Source organism: Pholis gunnellus (assembly GCF_910591455.1).
Source record: "Pholis gunnellus genome assembly, chromosome: 1".
Lineage (NCBI taxonomy): Eukaryota > Metazoa > Chordata > Actinopteri > Perciformes > Pholidae > Pholis > Pholis gunnellus.
The window spans coordinates 16,115,031-16,137,021 of NC_136528.1; the positions used below are offsets into that span (position 1 = coordinate 16,115,031).

The window sequence follows — 21,991 nt, forward strand, 5'->3', positions numbered from 1 at the left end:
TCCTGTCCAGTACCGCCACTCTGAAGACAGATGACACACAGTCCTATATCATAGATATATTTATATTTGTAAGCCTACCGTAATTACCTTTTTGGAACATGTACAGTGCAATATCAAGAACATTGTTTTTGCTAATATGCTAGTATTAAAGGCCACTGCTCTTTCAGTTAAGGTACTAATTACTGTTGAGTTGAGGTATTGTACAGTCAAGTTTAAAAAACATTGTTATTTCTGTCATAGGTTAATAAACAAATGATATACACAATACATGTTTTTCTATTCAAACAGTAGCACTCAGAATGTGTAGATGGAAAAAGAAATGTCTTAATAAGAGGTTTAACACATTTCGACTTAGTGCTACCAGCCCTTTAAGTGGCTCTTTACTGCAGTTATCCATTTAGCAGTGCTTGCCTGTTTAGCCTTGCACTAACAAGGCCTTTTACTGACCATCCATTATCCAACGCAGAATATGTCATTAGCACATTTACCCTTAGTGCTAAGTAAGTGTCCCTCTTAATTGCTGTATTAATCTGAACCTTCTGTATCATCAGCATGTTAAGGTTGGATGTGAGCTAACTAGTCCTGTTAGCGGTGTCCATTAGACTATAGGGGCCCCCCAGCATTTAGCATGTTTAGCCTTTACTTAAACTAATAAGGCCGATTAATGAGCATTGTGTTACCCATTAAGGAGTGTTCGTGCATTTAGCCTTTTCCTAAGCTAACTACTCCCCTTAATCAGCCCAGTAATGAGAACACATCCTCTCCACAGCAGCAGTCAATAGTAATCACTGTTTACTCTGTTTCAGTGGGAGATGCATTGGCTTGCTGGGGTACTGTAGTTGTCAGGTGGGCGCAGGAGGAAGCGAACAAAGGGTTATTTTGAGTTCACATCTCATCACGGCTTATACTATGGATAAATAAACCTTCCTGAACAAAGAGACCTGTTAGAGCAATTCTGCAATAGTCCAAACTGTCCTAACAAATCCATAACTGTGCTTTGCTTTGAAACTGGGTGGAAGCAACATACTAAGTGGAGGAAATGAGCAGAACTGGAGGGAGAGTGAAGCTGAAAATGAGAAAACAAAACAACAATGAAACCAAGTACAGCAAAAGGGGAGATAAAAAGGAGGCACAGTAGATGGTTAGAAATAGGTCTCATTTAGACATGGATAACTTAAAGTGTGGAAAAATAGCAAAGACCGAGGACATGACAATATAGAAGTAGGAAGATTTAGAAAAAGACAGATTAGGTAGAGAAGAAATAGTGAGGCTGTGGAGAATTAAAGGTAGTAGTGGTAATAGCCTCAAACCCACTTCAGGTGTTTGTGTTTTTGCAGACGAGGGTTGTTAAGTTAATAGACTTACATCGGCTAATAATCTTAGCCTCAGCTCTGCATCAGTGCTACTGTGAGTGAACTACAGCTTGTCACGCAACCTCAGCTTGCTCCAGCCATGACGTATGCACATATACTCGTGTAACACACACTTAAACACACACAATTACACTGATTTCTATCTCCATTTTTTAAAACAAAGTCTTAACTAATGATTTGACGATCAGTAGACCACAGGCAAGGCTTGAGCAATCAGATTAAAATATGTCCATGCTTAGGAAGGGACACCCCTAGTTAATCGTGTGTCCGTATGTCTATTTACACCTCTACAATCTCTATACATTGATTAATATCAATGAAGACATATACCGTGTTTCTGTTTTTGTCCGACTGCCCACCTGTCTGTTGAAGTATCCATCTGAAATGAAACCCTTTTTCTGTCTTTCTCCTAACATGTCTACATACAGGCAACATAGAGTACAGCTGTCCAGCAACCAACGAGTGCGAGATCACCAAGAGGAGACGCAAGTCGTGCCAGGCCTGCCGCTTCATGAAGTGTCTGACTGTGGGCATGCTGAGGGAGGGTAAGGGAAAAGGTCTCTTCCTTATCTTTCTCTGTTAACTGTGCTACATGTAGCATTTTAAAGCCTATTAAATATGTTTATTTATTCGGCTAATAGAGGCCTCTGTTAATAAGATTAGGAACTTGTACAGCACTTTGCATCATCAGACGACCACTATCCCTTTTGGGGCAGAAATGCGGTCACAAGAACAACCAATGCCATAAAAGCGGGCCAGCCTTCTATTCAGACATGGTGTCATTGTTGTTATGGTAAATATACAGACAGCAAAGTATGACGATGTTTTGATGTTGAACAATGCTACATGTAACACTTCTAAGAAATTGTTAATACTCCTTTTTATATAAAGTATATTATAATTTCTATTGGGATCACGCCACTCTTGTTTGCCTTCCCCGTGTCCATCTTACCACGTTCTGTCTTTATGTATCCTCTTATGTGTTCAAAGCCTGGTTTCTTTTTTGTTTGACTTTTTGGTCTGTCTTCTTGTCTCACCATCACTAAACATTGATCTACACCCTTTCACTGTGCATGTTCACCTTTTCCCTTCCTTATATACAAGTCACATACAATAGTATCTGAGGGCATGTGCACACACAAAGTCCCACACCTTGTCTTACCTAAATGAGATCAACATAGAACATTACTGGATAATTGCAACACTCACACTCAGCAATTGTTCAGCAGTCAAGAAAGGTTTAAAAAAACAAAACAAGAGATATTATCTGCCCCCACACCACTTTGATTAAATACACTCACTCTCTCATTTTCACACTCCCTCGTTGCCTCTGCCTCTTTCTCTCCCTCTCGTCTGCCCACCTCTGACCTTTCTACTCCCACTGCACTTCCAACAATGAAAAGAGGGAAAGGAGTGGCGAGGGATAAAGAGGAGGGCCGACGGAGAGAGAGCGGAGTAGTGGGAGGGGTAAGGTGGGAGAAAGCTTGGGGGAGGGTGGGAGAGCGAAGCGATTGATTTATAGGACCAGAGGAGAGGGACCAGGGGAGGTTGAGAGGCAGGGGGAGGATGGTTGAATGAAGCAGAAAGTGTGTGAGAGAGAAAAAGAAGAAGAGAGGAGGGTCAAGGTTGTAATTGATGGGAGACCTGGCCTACGCCCCCTTCCTTACAGTGGTCAGGGAGCGTGCCTCTGCCGACGCCTGCCAGCCCTCCCTCCATCCATTCCTGTCTTCATCTTTCCCTCCAGTGCTCCCACTCAGTATTACTGTACTGTTTCTGTTGCTTCTCTTAAGCCTTTCATCCATCCATGCTCCTCTTCACTCTCTGTTCTCTCCGTCCTGTTGCCACCGTGACACTCATCCATACCTGCAGCCTCTCACCCACTCAGACGTTATTATGTGAAACCATAACAGTTTGAGGTAGACAGTTGTAATAGAAAACAAAAAACATGGACATTCTATTAACCTGGCAAGCTGAAAATACTCTATGGGTTGACAACTGCACATTTCCCACCATGGTTAGAATGAAATGATAAAATACATATACAGCAGGAACTTTACTCACAAAAACAAAGGAACACCAAGACAATAAATGACACAAAGACTACATAGAAATATAACTTTGCAAACAAAAACTATGACGTACTTGATAAAAACAATATCTGTATTTTGCATTCTGTAAATGTGATGTCAAAAATGAACATCTTTGCGTAATTTTGACTAAGTTTGTCCCTGTCTTCAAAATGTTGTAAAAAGGAAGGTAACATTGAGAGACCTCAGAGTTCGAGACACTTCAATTTACACAAAATATAACTGCCCAAAACAGCCACAATTTGATTATGCTCATATCTCTCTCTCTCTCTTCTCTGATTCTCTTTCTTTCTCTTTCTTTTGCACACACACATACCCAACAAGCTGCTGTCGTAGCGTTTGTTCTCCCAGTTGATCTGACATAGACAGAACCCATGTCTCATCCCCTGTTTTGTCTCACGTACGTGTGGCCACAAATACCCACAAACATGTATTATTGGCAGCTCAGTAACAGTCTCACAGTTCACTCAGCTCAGACTGCATCCTCCTACTGGACACAGAAACAACATCGCCCTTGTCGATAAACTCCAAGTAAAGCCAACATTTCCTTTTAACACTTTAAAAAAGAAAATTACCGAGATTTTGAGTGAACAAGAGAGGTAGACATGCTATTGATTTGAACTCTTTAAGGATGTGGTTTGCCCACTAAGCCAATAAGAGAGCAGAACTATGCTGCCTTTTGTTGCGGCAGCTTCCCTGCTTCATACACATATATCATGCACACACATGCTCACACACACACACACACACACCTAGGCATACATATATACATCAACATGACAGACCACAGCCACCTCATTTGTTGTGGTGGGTATGAATTTAATACTGGAGGTCCCGCTCTACATATGAATAAGGGTCGTTTGGAAAATCGATGCATCCATTTTCTGAAAATTTCTTATTTTCCCTCTTTTTGAACTGGCACATTTCATAGACATTCATGGACTATAAAAAGCAGCTACATGTATCCCTTCACCTTTGCTTAATTCTGCTGGAGATGTTATTTAACAACATTTAATGTACATATCGTCTTTTTTTAAAGAACTAGTGCATGCTGCAGATAGACTAAATATCTCTTCAAACCTCTCCTTGAATTATTATTCTAATACAGAAACCCCCAACTCAAACCAATAATAATGCAAAGGTGTAACTGATAAGAAATCAACAGATCTGAAACACCCATATTGAACAAATTGGAGAAAGAAAAATATTGCAGAAATGTAAAAGAAGACCTAGTCTGCACCAATAATAACAAACATCTTTGCAAAGATCAATGTACAGAATGACAAAGACATTGTTGTTGCCTGGTTAAACATTGTGTTACTCTCATCCAACACACCTTTGCATACACAACATTTAAGAACATTGCCCACTTTGTTCCATGCCGCCCTTTCTGGGTGCATGCCTCGTTGCAGCAGCATTGCGTAGATGATAATGGTAAGTGGCTAGATCAGTTAGCATCAGAGCTAACTGTGGTTGTCAGGGGCTTGCTCACGGGAGAAAGGTGAAGATAAAGTGGTAGGGGTGGAATGGGGTGGAGGACATGGAGTAGTGTGTGTGTGTGTTTGTGTGTGTATGTATGTGTGTGTGTGTAGATGCTGTAGTTTACCCCTTAGGGCAAGATCTGCCTCAAATTAGCTTTGTCGCCCTGGGAGACAGAGAGGGTGAGATGAAGAGCAAGTGAGGCAGCAAGGAAGTGTGTGTGTGACGCAAAGAGATGGGGAGAACAAGAGGCCAGAGGGTCAGTAAACCAACTCAGAATGGAGTGTTTTCTTTACATGGTCTCTCAAACACACACCTGATCATCTGAATACACACAGACACACACACACGTTCCTGTCTGTGTGGAATATTGAAGAGAAAAATAAGCGAGCAGGGGGTAAAATTAAGCAAGGAACGAACATGGGGCACCCACCCACCAATATGTAGCAGCTAATTTCTGAAGCAAGGCAATTAAAAGGCCTGACTATATTATGAGAACTTCCCCTCTGGCAATGGCTGTCTGTCCATTTTTAATGAGGTCATAATGATGCGTCAGCTGAAGACCGAAAGGTCACAGAGGCGGGGCTTAAATCTGCCTCGAGAGAGAGGGGAGGGGAGAGTGAGAGAAAAGGGATATCATTGCAGGTAAAAGATTTTATGAAAACATTTGTGACACAAGGTTGAAAGCAATTTGTAACAAATGAATTTACTTAAAAAATTACAATTTAATCTAATTTTATGAACTTGACAAGCAAATAAAATAACACTGTAGCTGTCACAGTTGTTTCTATTTGTACACAACTGGCAAGGCAAGACAGACATAATGCATTCAAATTCAGCAGTAATGCGTACAATTGTCATGAACAGAATACAAAACACAGATCAGACATCTGAACATGAAAGGCTTTGGCAGAGGCACACAGACCAGGAGCCAGCAATATCCGGTATGCATGTACATTGTGCATATGGTCATATTGACAGATTTGCTCTCTTACAACGTAGCAGCTTTGATGGTGGCACGTCTGATGAATCACGGTTAAACAGACAGAACGTGTTGAATCCAAAACCAAAGCCTCCATCTCTATATTGCCATAAACGGCCAGCTGGATTCAGATGGTAGACTACTAGAGAGACAAGTCCACGGACTGCAAATATAAACCTTGGCACACTGCCCCACACACACACACACACACACGCTAACAGCTCGTGCCAACTTTGGCCGTGCTCCCCACGGCCTCTAAGACCTAATGAGTGAGATCGGGTGGAAGGCCCCAGTCTGTGTGAGGATTGGTGTGTGTGTGTGAGTGTGTGTGTGTGTGTGTGTGTGTATGTATTTACAGCTGGCAGTGTGCGTCAAAACTCTCTTCATAGCTCAACAGTCCTGACCGCTGCTTTCCAATCTCATTGCTGCACACAAATGCAGTCATACACACCACAATCAAGACGAAGGACCGAGACATGTCCACATGCAAAACACACAAAGTCCATTTGTTTCCAATAAAAGACACATTTTCTGGAAGAGAAGATGATGTTTGTGGGTCAATAGATGATTTGTAAATGAATAGTGCAGGAGGAGAGTACAAGAAGATGGGAGGTAAGAATGAAAGAAGAGGATGACTAGAGGAAGAGAGAGCGCGTGATGGGGAAAGGGGAGGAGACAAGAGCGGAGGACGTGGAAACAGAGGAGTGGAGCGGCAGACAACTAGTGGCGTCTGGTGTTCCCCCGTGGGAAACTTGTATCTAAATCTGGCCCTGTAGCGTCTGTCCTGAGTGAGTGTTTGTGTGTGTGACTGGCATCTGGTTGCATCCCAGCTAGAAAGGAGCGATAATGGAAATGCTGTGACGAGAGATCTGCCTAAGTGGTCCGCTCGCTTTCATATACACTTTCGATGTTTGTCTTGAGAGTAGAGGAGATGTGAAAGGAAGACAGTTTGGGGAAAAGCAATTTATTTACCAGGAGACTTCAACAAAATGTAGCTGTTGTTTTCAGTTGCATGTGACAGCTCACAACAGCAACGTTTTCATCAAACTCACACAAACAATTCCAACAAAAACACTCTTATGTGACACACACATGTTTTAAAAAACAAGACTTCTGATTGAAAAAAAAAAAAAGAATGAATATGAAATCAAGAATTTATTATTACTGAGATATTGAGTTATTTTGCTCTCCATCTCAGAAATGTGGAATGCCTAATAGTTGTGTAGATGTGTCAGGCTATTTTTTTAAAGCAGCACTAAAATAAAAAGGGCCATTAATGTGGAAAAGACAACATTTTTCACATGGTCTCACACACATGCCCACATTCTCACACACACACACACACACATTCACACACCAGTGACAGCCACCTGCCCGCTGCCTCAGGCAGAGCTGTTCTGATCTGTTCTGGTCTAAACAAACGTCACTGCATGACACTACGCACACTTTCCTCTTAACCTCCCCTCCGCCCCTCTCTCATGCTCTCTTTATTTTTCTTTCTTTCTTTAAGCTATCTTGTGTCAATTGTTTTAAAATTGAAGTATAAAATCCCTCACCAACGTGAATAATATTGCCTCTGACATTCATCACCGCATAATAATCCATGTTCTGTGGCTATATAGGCACACATTGTGTGTGTTTCTTCCCCCTGTTATTTCTACTTCTTCCTCACATGCAGGGGAATCATAGACACACACAAACACACACATTAGATTTAAATGGGTCTGTTGTCTTAACCAATCTACTCGCCCATCAGTTGTTAAACCCACATAGGAAAACCCTTTATGTTATTACACCAGCTCTGCGGTTTTACACACACACATTCACAAATACACACACACACACAGAAAAATAAGGTGATAACCTGGTCTAAGGTTGAAGAGACTTCAACCCTGTTACCACTTCAATTACCATAAAACTACACTCGCGCCCTCTCCTTGTCTCTGCCTCTTTAAATGGTCCCTTCCTCTTGTGCTTTTTGTCATCCTGCTTCCTCTTTGCTGTGATCAACAGAAATCAATAGTTTTATTTGTCTTCCTTCTCTCTCCACTTTATGCCTCACTCCTTTTCTCGCCCTCTTTCATCCTCTCGTACTCTCATCATATCATTGACCATCTGAAATCAATCCATTTTCTGTCTTTCTCTCGTCTTTCCTCTTTTCCTCTCTTGCCATGAATAGCGGTTCTCTCTTCAAAAGCACTTAGGTGTCAAAGGCATTTCACTCGCAATCCCTCAACCGTTCAAACACACACACACACACACACACATGTGCACTGACGTGCAGTGTAAAATCTATGCTGATGTGATCACTGCAGATTTTGCTATTGACAGACAGCAATATTCCCACGAAAGGAAAGATTCGCCTTCATCATTGTCACTGTGTGTGTGTGTGTGTGTGTGTGTGTGCGAGAGAGTGTGTGTACAGCGTGTGACAAAAATAGTGCAAATTTGGAATGCAAAATGTGTCGATGTGAATTAGGTATCATTAAAGGAGCTGTATTCAACATCCTGAATATTAATATAGGAGCAAGCAACTATTTGTTCTGTAAAGTTATAGTGGAGTAATGTATATGTGTATGTGTGTTGTTATCCAAGCTTTTCCTTGCTTTGTTGACATAGCCCGGCCGGTCGTGCATGCTTTAAGTGCATGTTTGTGCATGTGAGCGTGCCCCACTGGTTAGCTCTCGGCCAATACTCTTCACTGCTCGCCGTCCGACAGCTTTGTCGTGGAAGCGTAGCACCCTCCCTCTGGTTCCTCCTCAGGTAAACACTGTTAGCTCTGTCAGCACTTTCGCCGTAGTTTGCACTGTTAGTGCTATTAGCACCGTTTGCTATGCACCGCCAGCTCGAAATGCTCGGCCTTTAAGTATATGACATCAAATTCAGTTTACACAGACTTTGCACTATGTAACACAAATAATGCGGGGAAAATTGTAATATTTATTTCCGTGTGTAGAAGTAGGAGCAATAGACTGAGTAGAGGTGTTCCTTTAGTTGACATAGTAATTAAAGCATATAATGAAGGCGCACAACCTCTGTTGATTTTGTCTTTTCTTTCATGGATCTTTCCAGTTCTCTCGTTATTCTGTTCCTTTCTCTTTTCCTGTGATCATCCCTCCTTTCTCTCTCGTTTCATTTTTTTCTCATTCTTCTTTGTTTACTAGCCCATCCATTACCTACCCCTCCCCTTCTCTTATTTCACAACCTGTGCTCTACTTTTTACTCCTCTTTCTACACTTTCTTTTATCATCTTCTTATTATCAATCTTCCATTAATGGTTTTTAGCATTTTTTTATCTAAATCGTATTAATTTTTTTCTCTATCGCATCTTTATTCCATTTCTTACCAATTTCTTGTTCAATTATTCTGTTCTTTACTTGCCTTTTCTTTTCCCTCTTCCTTACATTTCCTCTCTCCCGACCCTTTCCTCTTCTCTCCTCATTCCTTCCCTCCTCTCCTCTTGAGCCCATTCTTTATGACTTGAAGGCTCATTTGTTAAGAGGAGGTAGAGCACTCTCGTTCTCCCCCTAGCCTCCTGTCTCTTTTTTGTGGTCTTTGGAAATATAATTTTCAATTTTTAATTTGATTCATTTAGATTTGATCATTAATCAGTGCTGAGAGAGAGTTAATTTGGTGGAAAATAGATGAGGTAGTTAGAGAGGGCTCTTTATAAAGTGAGCTCAGCACAGCACTGGGTCCTTGTAGGTGTAAGGAAAAGGGAATGTGAAAAATGAAGGGTCTGAATGTGAGAGTTTGTGTGTGATGAAAAAGGGGGAAAGTGTGCAAGCAGTAGCTAACAGCAAGGTAGCAGCCTTAATCAAAGAAGTTATGGGATTGGAGGCCTTAGCAGGAGGTTGTAGGTGTGTGTCATAAATAGACAAACAAGTACAACTGATGCTACAGTTCAGACGTGAGAAACAGATGTTTGCCACTTTTTGATACTTGCATCTATTAATGAAACAATTTCTTTCTGCATTTAATATGAATCTGTGGTTTAAATACACAATATGCAGCCATATTACTGAGACACACCTAATTATTATCGTCCTCAAACGCTTTCTTTTACCTCTACCTTCTCTAGCTCTGGTACTCTGTCTCTGTTTTTCTCTTTCTCACTTTCCTCTTCTGACCAACCACTGACCCAGGAAGTGACTGAGCAAGCTGCTTGTCGGGGCTTACTCAAACACAACATAGACATTGTGTGTGTGTGTGTGTGTGGGTGTGTGTGTGTGTGTGTGTGTGTGTGTGTGTGCGTGTGAGAGAGAGAGAAAAAGCAAAAGAGTGGGTGTGTGAGTGGGTTTGTACCCCCTGGTGTTAAGAGTTTCTTGACCGTTTGCTGACACTGTCCCCCCCACTGTACCTGGACTGTCAGCCCTTCTGTCTACTTATTTTCGTCTCAAGCGCGCACGCACACACACACACACATACACACACATGTTCAGTTCCCCGGGTCGACTGCTGCCTGGGCCAGTTAGAGGTTTTCCAAATGACTAAGTTTCCCTAAAACAGATGTGTACACTTTCGTAACTGTAAGATGGTTTGAATAAAGCGGCCAACAAAACGTGCACGCATACGCAACACAAATAAAACACAGAAACACATACACTTACAAATGCCAATGAATGCACAAACATGCTCCCTTACATTGTTTTCCTTTTGCTGCCAATAGGAAGTCTTTCTGTTAAGTCTCCTAGGTGTGTTGTCTTGGTCATGGTCAGCACTATTTTTCAGAGGATTTATATCTGTGTGTGTTAGCAAATCTCTCTCTCTTGCTCTCTCACTCTTTCTGCCCCCTCCTCTTCCTCCTTTTCTCTCTATACATTTAAATCCTGACTGTTTTAAATGCACTTTGCATGAGAAAACCTTTCAACCCAGTGGTGCTGTAGGGGTGTAAAGCGGATATTGCATAGGTGTGTTCAATCTTAGGTTGACTTTTTCCCTAGATTGTCGGTTAATGAAGTTTCTGTAGATTATGTTCTTCTCTCTTTAGCCTCACTTTATTTCTGAATGGTATGAACAGCCCTTCTAGATTCCTACTCTCCTCTCCTCCTCCAGGGTACATGACACCTCTGTCTTCCTTATCCATCTTTAAGTGGTAACCACGGTAACATCCAATCCCCTGAGAGATAGGCCTAATTAAATTAAGACTCCTTTGTGTCAATTAATTAACGAGACAGAGAGAGAGAGACAGCAACAGAGAGAAAGAGATTGGGCAAGAGACAGGAAAAGAGTAAGTCAGAAAGCCAAAGAGACAACACGAGAGAGAGAGAGACCTTTTACTCAAATGGTGTCTCTATAAATTAGTCTTGTTGTAGAATAAAAGAGGCAAGCGAGTTTAGCAAGCTTGACAATAAGATAAAAGTGCCTACCTGCATAAGAGACACACACACGCAAACACGTATGCATTACAATATCACCATTTCATTCCCACAAATCATTGTGTAATTGTCTTCCAGTCAACATGTTTTCATTTAATTCCCATTCTCTATTATTATATTCTATTTTTATGTTTATTTATATTCCTTGTATTTTGCTAAGTGGTCAAAAGAGTTCAAAGTTTCAGTGTCATGCACAGTCTATTGATATACTTCTTCTGCCATTTCTTACAGGTGTTCGTCTCGACAGGGTGCGTGGCGGGAGACAGAAGTATAAACGCCGGATAGATGCCGACAACAGTCCATACCTGAACCCACAGCTGGCTCTGCCCCCCAAGAAGCCATGTAAGAACAAACACAGACTCACACACATGGAAAATCTGACTGGCAACAGAATATGTGATGGTCCTCTCTCCGAGGTTGAGTAGTGATTCTCAAGGACAGAAATTTGCATTCTGTCCTCAGTGCACAGTAACTCATACTCTACAAATTGACATTTGTGCTGCAGTGACAAAAGCATCTGACATAGTGTGCAGAGGGAACAATGAAAGACATGCTATGTAAAATCCTCCCTAAACAAACAGAAAACATTCCAATCCCAGCATATAGTATACTTTCTTCAGGCAGTGTTCATGTAATAGAGTTGTTGTTCAGAGATCACAAGTACAAGGAACTGCCTTTCCATCAGTTCATATCCTGATGGGGACAGTTGGACAGTAAAAATAGTTTAAACACAAACACACGCACACACACATAAATAGACAGAGGGTAGTGAGAAGCCCATCTGTTTGGGACCAAGTTTATCTTCCTGTCTCTACTGCTACCAGTTTGGGGTCATAACATTTTATATGTGTAATATTTCACTAAAAAGGTATTAATTTAGCTCCGGCTGGATTGGCTGTGTTTTTTTTAAAGAAAGAAACCATCGCCAAAGCCTGATGATTGAAAATTAACAAGGGAGTGAGTGAGAGTGAAAGAGAGACAGGTTGAGACAGAGAGAGAGGGAGAGACTGAGCCTAAATGAGAAGGTTTCTCAGAGAGAGAGAGAGAGAGAGAGAGAGGGCGGAGGGGAGGAAGGGAGAAAGAGGAAGGTAGGGGGCAGCCAGCACCCTAATCCGGATTAAATCCAATCTGGCAGCCACATCAAACTAGAGTTAGCTCTTTAGCTAAGCGTCTGCTCGCACACATGACACGCACACACACACACACATACACACGCACATGCAGTGCAGATTGAACAGTGTTTAGCAGCTTGGTCCCCAAAGCCCATTTTGCTTAAAGCTGGAGCATATTCTGCTTTAGGCCAATATGCTGAATGGCTGCACGGCAGCTTACCGGGACTTCTGCACTACTAATCATTGAAATGATGGGATAATAAGAGTGTGTGTACACTGTGTGTGTGTGTGTGTGTGTGTGTGTGTGTGTGTGTGTGTGTGTGTGTGTGTGTGTGTGTGTGTGTGTGTGTGTGTGTGTGTGTGTGTGTGTGTTTATAATGTACGTGTTTGCATACACAGAGCATGTGTGTGTTCCAGCTGAATGTCTTCACCGGCGGGTTATAGACCAGATATTCTTAAACAGTCTTTAGTTGTATTCAAATCTTTAGTCGTGTTATTATTTTTACGAAGCTTTTGTCCCATTTTGGATAAGTTTCAAGATGAAGAGTAGTTTACTGGAGCACTCTAAATAGTTATTCTGGCTGTAATCTCTAACCACTTCCTTTCCTTTAATATATGTATGAAAACAAATCTCTCTAACCTAAAACTAAAACTAGATGATATTGACTTCCTGGGTCTCTCTTGTACTTTTTCTCTCACAAACAGTCAATACACACACACAAAAAAATCTTTCTGTCCCCCTGTCTCTCTCAGATACACGCACATGCAGCCTATCTATCTGTAGCCCAATCCCTAGCCTCAGCGTCCCCATTGATTGTGTGAGAACAGAACAATAGCCCAAGGTTTGGAAATGGGCTTCCATTGATTCTAATTAGGGAAACATTAAATAAGATTTACCCACAGATACTGCAGTGTGACTGGGATTGGTTTGGCTCAAACGACCCTGGAGCTGAAACTAGAGGGAAGAGGGTGGAAGAATATATCCATGTACAAATGTGTGGGTGCGTGTGTGTGTGTGTGTGTGTCAACAGAATTGGGGGTGGAGAGTGTTAGATCAATACACAACTCATCCCCCCAACTCTGTTTCACTCTCTCTTGCTGTTTATCTCTATCAAGCTGTCGCTCTCTCGACTTTTCCTGTCTGTCTTTTACAATCTGTCCATGGCTCCATTTCTACCTGTCTGTCTTCTCTCATTTTATTTTCTTTGCTTATCCCTCTCTCTCTCTCTCTCTCTCTTTTCCTCTATCCCTCGCTCCTCTCTTGCTCTTCTATCCTCTGTTATTATTCCCATGCTTGATTAGTCAGTGGATTAATTTGGAAGCAGGGTATCAGTCTGTTACTAATGGGCCATAGAGATCTCATCACCACATGTCACCATTACCAGCTGAGCTGTTTGGCTTTCGGTATTATCTTCCCCTTCTGTATGTATCAGTGAAGCTTCTTTCGTCAGTGATACAATGTCTTAAGCAACCTGAATAACCGGCAGTAATAGCCTTTAATCACACCTTGAAACATCTCCTAAACTGGAAATGTTACAAAGTATTTTATTTTATTTGTTATCATCTTTAGTTCTGCCAAATTGCTGAGATCAAATCAATTATGTATTGCTTGAATGCTGAAAAATTCCCCAGGAAATTACAAGCCATTGTAGTCAAGCATCCTCTTCTTTGATCAAGTTTCCATCACATACCTCAATATTAAATGACCTAAAAACTGCCACCTGACAGTGCACTGCAAAAAAGCTTTGTATACTATACTATGTACAGTATACAATATAATTAAACTGTAAAGTATTACTCTTCAGATAATGTTAGAAATGGACTCTATACACTTTTTACTTTATAAAGTAAGTGTTGTTTGACAATTTTAAAGGCTTTAATTACATTTGTAAGTGTCAAACACATTTAGCATTCTTCCTTTTGTAAATATTCATGTGTGTCTACAATATACACAAACAAACATATAAACTGTATAATGTACAAAATGCTGTATGTGTATGTACGGCAAACATTCACCATCTCTCTGTCTCTGTGTCTTTCTCCTTGTCTGGTGGTCATGTCAGATGCCTTTGGCTGCCTTGCAGATAACAAAATCGTCTCTCACCTGCTGGTGGCCGAGCCAGAGAAGATTTACGCCATGCCTGACCCAACAGTACCAGACAGCGACATCAAGGCCTTGACTACGCTGTGTGACCTGGCGGACAGAGAGCTGGTGGTCAACATCGGCTGGGCCAAACACATCCCCGGTAGGAAAAAAAACCTGCTGAACCCTGACTTTCACACTGAACCTTACCTGACTCCATGTTGTGACAGGATCACACACACACATTCGTCCATACATACTTTTTTTCAATTCCAGAGTATAGGAGATTTCATATACACACCCACGCACATGTACAGGATAGCATACATGCGGTGTGTATTGGCAGAGTACACGGTTAGACTCGGCTGCTCCAGATGCAGTTCAGGTACACGCACATACACACAAGCACGGCTGGTGCTAAGGTGTAACCTTTCACCCTAATCCTTGCACTCAGACATTCTGAACTGTTGACTCCTCCACCTGGCTAACCAAATGCTCTCACTGGTGTCACACCTTCAAACACGCACATACATTCTGACCTTTTGAACCAAACAGTCCAATCCCCTTACATTCGACATGTGTGAGTGTTGGTGTGTTTGTGAGTCGTATGTACCACATATATATATATATAGATATATATACAGGACTGTCTCAGAAAATTAGAATATTGTGATAAAGTTCTTTATTTTGTGTAATGCAATTAAAAAAACAAAAATGTCATGCATTCTGGATTCATTACAAATCAACTGAAATATTGCAAGCCTTTTATTCTTTTAATATTGCTGATTATGGCTTACAGCTTAAGAAAACTCAAATATCCTATCTCTAAATATTAGAATATCATGAAAAAGTATACTAGTAGGGTATTCAACTAATCACTTGAATCGTCTAATTAACTCGAAACACCTGCAAGGGTTTCCTGAGCCTTGAAAAACACTCAGCTTGGTTCAGTAAACTAAATCACACGTATGGGGATTATCACAATATTCTAATTTTCTGAGACAGTCCTGTATATATATGACAGAGCCCTTTGAAACCACAACCTCTTGTGAACTCTTTATGTACTGGTATTAAAAGCCATAGTCACAAAAATGTCATGCAAATACACAACTGGGATAGTATGAGTTTTCCTGGGACCGACGTACAGAACAAGGTTTGACTTTTGGATTTTTGGTTTTTTTTGTGACACTATGTGCTTGGACACAGAACATGCTTTGAGATGATTGTTGTTTGAAGCGATGAGCATTAATTCATATTTATGTGTGGTAACAATCTTATTATAGAGTTTTTACAGGCGATAGGTGTTCGATTTACATTACATTACAGTCATTTAGCACATGCTTTTATCCAAAGTAACTTACAATTCAGATTCTATCACATTTCTACACCTTAGGCACAGCTACGGGAGCAATTTTGGGGTTAAGTGTCTTGCTCAAGGACACATCGACATGCGAATAGCAGAGCCCGAACCGGGGATCGAACCGCCGATCCTCTGATTGAAGGACGGCACTGCTTAGCCACAGTCGCTCCAGATTTGAAGGATTAGACAAAATAAAGTACAATTAAAATGTCACATTCTAATGATAAAGCAGTGAATAGTTTTTGATCTTTACAGTAGGATGTGATGTCTGCTTTAGTCTATAGCGCATATATGTCACTATACAGGTCTATCACTAAAACAGAAGAATGTAATCTGTTTAAACAAACTGTTTTTCTGTTCAAAATGTAATCTGGACTACAAGAAAATTGAAATAATGGCAGGATACACGAATGAGCCGTAAAATGAGTGAATAAGAAAATAAAAGATAGAAAAAGAGCAAGACTGATGAAGGCGAATGCATCTGGCCGTACAATCTTAAATGAAGACAAAGACCGGGAGTAAGACGTATGAGATTAAAACTATAATCTGGTTTTGGTTTTAGTGACTGAGCCTGCTGTGACATCAGAGAGGAGGGAAGAGGAGTGTCTCAGATTAACACAGATTAGCACAAAGATTAGTCCCATTGTAGACTGGAAATATGGTTGTAGAACAGAACCCCCTGTTGCCACTGCTCAAACAGTATAGGGGGTTGTGAGAGTATAGGGGGAAGCACCAGATTAGAAGCATAAATACCACTCAGTCATGCTGCGTAAATCTATAATAATAAAGTCAATAGCGTTGGATAACAGGGTCTCCAAATGATATATATAATATATTATCAATAAATGTGAAAACAACAGAGTTGAAAGAGAAAAAAAAGAGATGAAGTGAGAGAGAGAAGGATGGGAATATACATTGCTTCTTGTTAGTGTATTGATCTATGTGCTGCTATATGGACAGTAAGCAGACATATATATTGATCCTCATGCCAAGTATAGCCCTTTGAATATTTATTTTTCTCTTTCTAAATAACACATAACCTCATTCCAATGCTATCTCCTTTCCCGTAATCTCCCTGTCCTGCGTTTTACTCTTTTGTGCTTTCTCTTTTAATCCATTTATCTCTCTCCCCTGCGATCTCTGTCTCTCTCCCCATACCTCTGGGATGCACCTACTGTATATATACAACATACACACACAAAAATAACTCAGACACACGCAGATATACACACTAACGCACACATGATGTGTATTTAATGTATTGTTTTGCATTGGTTTCCTTTGCTCACTACTTTTTCAAGTGAATGGACTGAGTTAGCCAGGTTATGTGCTAGGCTGTGCGCGTGTGTGTGTGTGTGTGTGTGTGTGTGTGTGTGTGTGTGTGTGTGTGTGTGTGTGTGTGTGTGTGTGTGTGTGTGTGTGTGTGTGTGTGTGTGTGTGTGTGTGTGGAGGGAGCGAAGCGCAACGATTGCTTGGCGGAGGAGAGAAGATGGCGTGATTAGATGAACGAGGAAGGCAATCCACTGCTCACAGAGAAAGATAGAACTCTTCATCTTCCAAGTGTGTAATGCGTGTGTGTGTGTGTGTGTAGATGTGTGTGTGTGTGTGATGTGAGCACCTTATGAAATCCTCATTGTTTACAACACTGAACATTGATCTAATACTCTCTCTCTCACACACACATACCTACATACGTACATGTACACACAGAAAGTGATCTACTGTTCACTCAGGGTGGAGAGGATTGTCAGAAAGAAATACGCCTCCTCAACATTCTTTATCAGACTCCTACACAAACAGACACACACACACACGAGTCAAACAATAAAGAGTCTACAATGACTTAAATCTTGAATAGAATAGAATAGACCTGTTAACCTTTTTTGTAGCCGTCTTTTTTCACATCTTGTCAAGTGTGTGTGTGAGTTTTACTCCGTACAGGGTGTACATGTGAACACACACATACACACACGTCTGTGCTCGCCATGGTACAGTAATTTTTTTAATCAAATTGATGGAGAGAGACAGAGAAACAAAGAGAAAAAAGACAGAGGCAGAGAGAGGAGAGGTGAAGCCAATTTATGCTTCATGATATGGCTGCTCAGCGCTGCATACACACACACACACACACACACACACACACACACACATGCATGCGCACATACACGCACACACAGGCTGCTAACAGTGGTAACAACGTGTCAAGGCGAGCGCCAGGCAGCTAATTTGAAGTCATTAGATGTCTGCCGTACTGGCAACAATTTGTTACGCTCACACACGCACAAACACACACACAAAAACACATCGCATACACACACTGAGTTAAGAGCCGTCTGCGGATAGCGAGGAGGCTAAATTGTAAACTAATTTAAACATCACTCAGCGTTAGAGAGGCTGCCCGCAAGACAGGCCCCCGGATAACAAGGCTAGGGTACACGCGCGTATGTGTGTGTGTGTGTGTGTGTGTGTGTTGCTAGTCATGTTTGACACACAGACTTGCCTAACCTTAGAGACGTGTGACAACACACACACATATACACACATATCTCTTTGATTGGTTCTTTGATTCTAAAACTGTGTGTGTGTGTGGGTGGGTGTGTGTGTGTGTGTGTGTGGGTGGGTGTTTGTGTGCATGCACGCTCATTTCCATATTGATATGGCCTATATGCAAACATTTGATATGTCATTAGGAGAGGAAAATGAGGTTTCAGACTCAGTGTGTGTCTCTTGTTATCCCACCAGGCATGGGACACCATCACACATTTGCACCTCACACATGCATATGTGTGTCAAAGACACAGATGAAATGCATGCAAACACAAACATAGACGAGTCTTTTTGCTGATTCAAACCGGGCAACGAGTGGGCCCCACACATATTCACACATTTAGAAGATGAGTATATGAGCAGCGCACTGTCACTCTCAGGAAACTGTGGGTATGTGGAAATATTGTAGGAGTTATTATTCAGAGGATGTGAAAGGCTTTGGCGCCCAATAATATGGATTAGTGGAGAGAAGATCTCATGTTAATGGCTCTCATAGCCACAACTCCAGTTGCATATTAGGCCGCATGTCATAGTATTGTGTGTGTTGAAGGGAGGAACAAGGAGCGGTCAGGTGAGAGGAGGAGACACATATTCAAACATGAGCAAATAAGAGAGTGAATTAAAAGAAAGAAAGGCTTTTAAAAAATGAGCCATTTATCTGTCTGTAGAATTAGTCTTTTCATCCTCTCTCTCTCTTTCCCTCTCTTTCTCTCTCTCTCTCTCTCTCTCTCTCTCTCTCTCTCTCTCTCTCTCTAACTAAATGACTACTGGGCAGTCATGCCAGCAGCTCTTATCTAGACTCGCGGACACAAAAGAGAAAGACAGACAGGCGAACACTTGACTTGACGAAAGAGCAAGGAATGAACAAATGAATGAATCAACGAACGAGAGCCAGAACCTATAATACAGTCTATTTTACCAGAACCAGAGGCCTTGCCATTAGTGTTTTTTTTTTTTTACAACCCCTCCCCCATTCTTTCTTTATTCAAGGAAGAAATTGCTCTTGAGCCGCCCCCGCTTCCCCTCCACTATTCTCTGGCTTCCATATCTCCTCTTACTTGCTCTTTCTTTTCTTACAGTCTTTCTTTCGTTCCCTTTTCAATTTTGACACTCAGGATAAGCGGTCTTATGTGTCGGCAGTAAAGCAGTATGATTGAGCTGTAAAAACGGGGGAAGGGAGGTGGAGGGGGGTTGCTGTGTGTCTATTCATTTAATCGGCCTTTATGGAGATGTGGGAGAAAGGGAATTGGGTGGTTGTGGTGGTGATCGGATAGTAGGTGATGAGGGAAGTCCTCTTGGCTCATGTTCTGCATGCTTCTTTCAATCTTTCTGTCTCCTTCAGTCATTTATTGGCCTCTCTATGATTCCTTCTTTCTCTGTCTTCCCCTTACTCCTTGTTTGGATTTGAGGAGGAGCATGGGTGTTGAAATCCAGCACAGCGATGCTGAAAACAGGAGAATGGAGAACTGAAGAGAAGGTTTGAAATAAAACATACAAGACTGAGGTGAGAGAGAAATAAAGTGTAGGAAATGAGTAGAGAATGGAAAGCAGGGCGGTCACATACATTAGCTCAGTATAACCTAGATACTCCCAAAGAGCCTTTAATACAATACTATTCTGACCCGATGGCTAAATATCCCCCACCTCTTCAACCTCTCCTGTGACCTCCCTTTTTCTCTCTCTCTGCTTCTGGCTCATTCTGGCTCTCCCTCCTTTTCTCCGTCTCTCTGACCTGACCTCCCACCCGCTCTCTCCATGGTATCCTTAACCTCTTCATTATCAAGTCAACCTCATCTCTCAACCCCTATCCCCTCCCACGCCTCCAACCTCCCCTCTTCTCTCACTCAGCCATTGACACCGTCTTTCTCTTCGGTTTTGTTTGTCTGTATGTCTCTACAGAAACAATGATCCAACTCTAGATTTCGACTGCTCACCGATCAGATCGCTCACTTAAATAAGCCTTTTGTCCTACATTTTTGTTCAACATTGGTACATCACAGCGTCCTGAGAGAGGCAACCAATGAGCCATCCTTAAGCTTTACCTCTGCTGTTGTTCTTCTGTGCTCTTTCTCTTTTGGTCCTGTTATAAATGGTGTTCACTTAGAGGTGCAGTCAACCAGTTGAACAGTGGTCATTCAGACTGCCAGATAGTCAGTCATTTAGTTAGCCAATCAGTCAGTCAAGTAACGGCACGGCCAGTCAATCAACCAGAGAGACACCCAGTCAGTCAGCAAATATTGATTAATAGAAGTGTCCAGCTCCTTTTAGCAAATCAAATGTTGAGTCTCAGCAGCCGAAGGAACCATTGCACGCACACACACACACACACGTATACACATGGATACACACATCCTCGACTTTGATAGTGCAGCTCTCTAAATTAACACTGACACACATTATAACACTTCACAATGAGCTCCAGGAGAGGCAGAACATCACTGTGTGTGTGTGTGTGTGTGTGTGTGCGTGTGTGCGTGCGTGCGTGCATGCATGCATGGACGTTTGTGTGCGCATGTGTGTGTGTGTGTGTGCACGTGGGTGTGTTTGTGTGTATGTGTGTGTTGCTAGAGAAATCTAAAAGCCTAGACTAGTGATGATGTCACTCCCTGGGCCTCCTTATTAAGTCTGGTGTTGTCATCAATCAGCAAAGAGGTTGTTGGGCTTTGGGTCATAGAGTGGTAAATCAGAAAAGAAAACATCCCTCCACAGAAACAAACACACACACACTTTATTCTTTACCGATTGTTAAATCATCTTCCGGTCTGTCTCTCCCTCTCAGTGCCATTGCCCTCTGCAATAAAACGGCTGGTCCAGGTACACATGTGCACGTAAACTTGTAAAAACAAAAAAATCCTCCGCGGAAATACACATGGACACACGCACACAAACGCACAAGCCGATTTGGCCCCATTCTGTCTGCTAAGGCTAGTTCACCTTGACAGTCACAGCATGCTGCGTGCCTTCTTAATACACAAACACGACACACAAATATAAAGTCCATTCACATAGACACACACATTCAGCGCCATGTGAAGACATAAAAACATTTACATGGTAGTGTCCAAGCAAACACAAGTCTTTATAGGCATAACTTGCAAAAGGGTTAATTTAAGGTTTACTTATATGCTGGAAAGTCCATTGAATTGCAGAAAACTTTCAGAGGTATTCACATCTATTATCTGATAGATTATCCCATGATTTAAATTCTAGCCAAATTCAAAATGCGTCTTCGCTATGTCCCACCCCTTGAACACAGACTGACCAATGATGGGCTAGCATTGGCCAGCTCTGACCAGGGTCTGACCAACTATCCGACGTTGCTCCAGACGCTCATGCATCATTTCAGATCTTCTGTATTTCAGGCTGGTTTTGTGGATTTCGAGCCAGTCGTGGTTAAATGTTGTGTAAAAGACGTCAGTAATCATTCTTTAGCCTGAAGCATATACTGTTGTTCCTATGCTGATTAAAAAACATAATGAACACTAATTCATAAGGTTGCTTTTGTAACAAACTCCTTCTGACAGCACTCTGTCTTACTTGAAGCGGCATAACGGACTCTGTCTTCTGCAGATTCTAATGAGATTCAACTG

The 21,991-nt window shown here is 41.7% G+C and overlaps 1 protein-coding gene across 2 annotated transcripts in view; it reads left to right on the plus strand.

Annotated features, from left to right (window-relative positions):
* esrrga (estrogen-related receptor gamma a) overlaps positions 1–21,991 on the plus strand; it is a gene marked incomplete at its 3' end in the record, with an annotated part of 57,243 nt that overhangs the window by 16,658 nt on the left and 18,594 nt on the right. Inside the window, exons 3-5 of one of the 2 annotated variants that reach the window (XM_079162240.1) lie at positions 1,802–1,930; positions 11,531–11,641; positions 14,475–14,657. In XM_079162240.1, coding sequence (XP_079018366.1) covers positions 1,802–1,930; positions 11,531–11,641; positions 14,475–14,657 — 423 coding nt within the window. The remainder of the gene's footprint in view (positions 1–1,801; positions 1,931–11,530; positions 11,642–14,474; positions 14,658–21,991) is intronic. The other variant, XM_079162241.1, reaches the window with a different exon arrangement.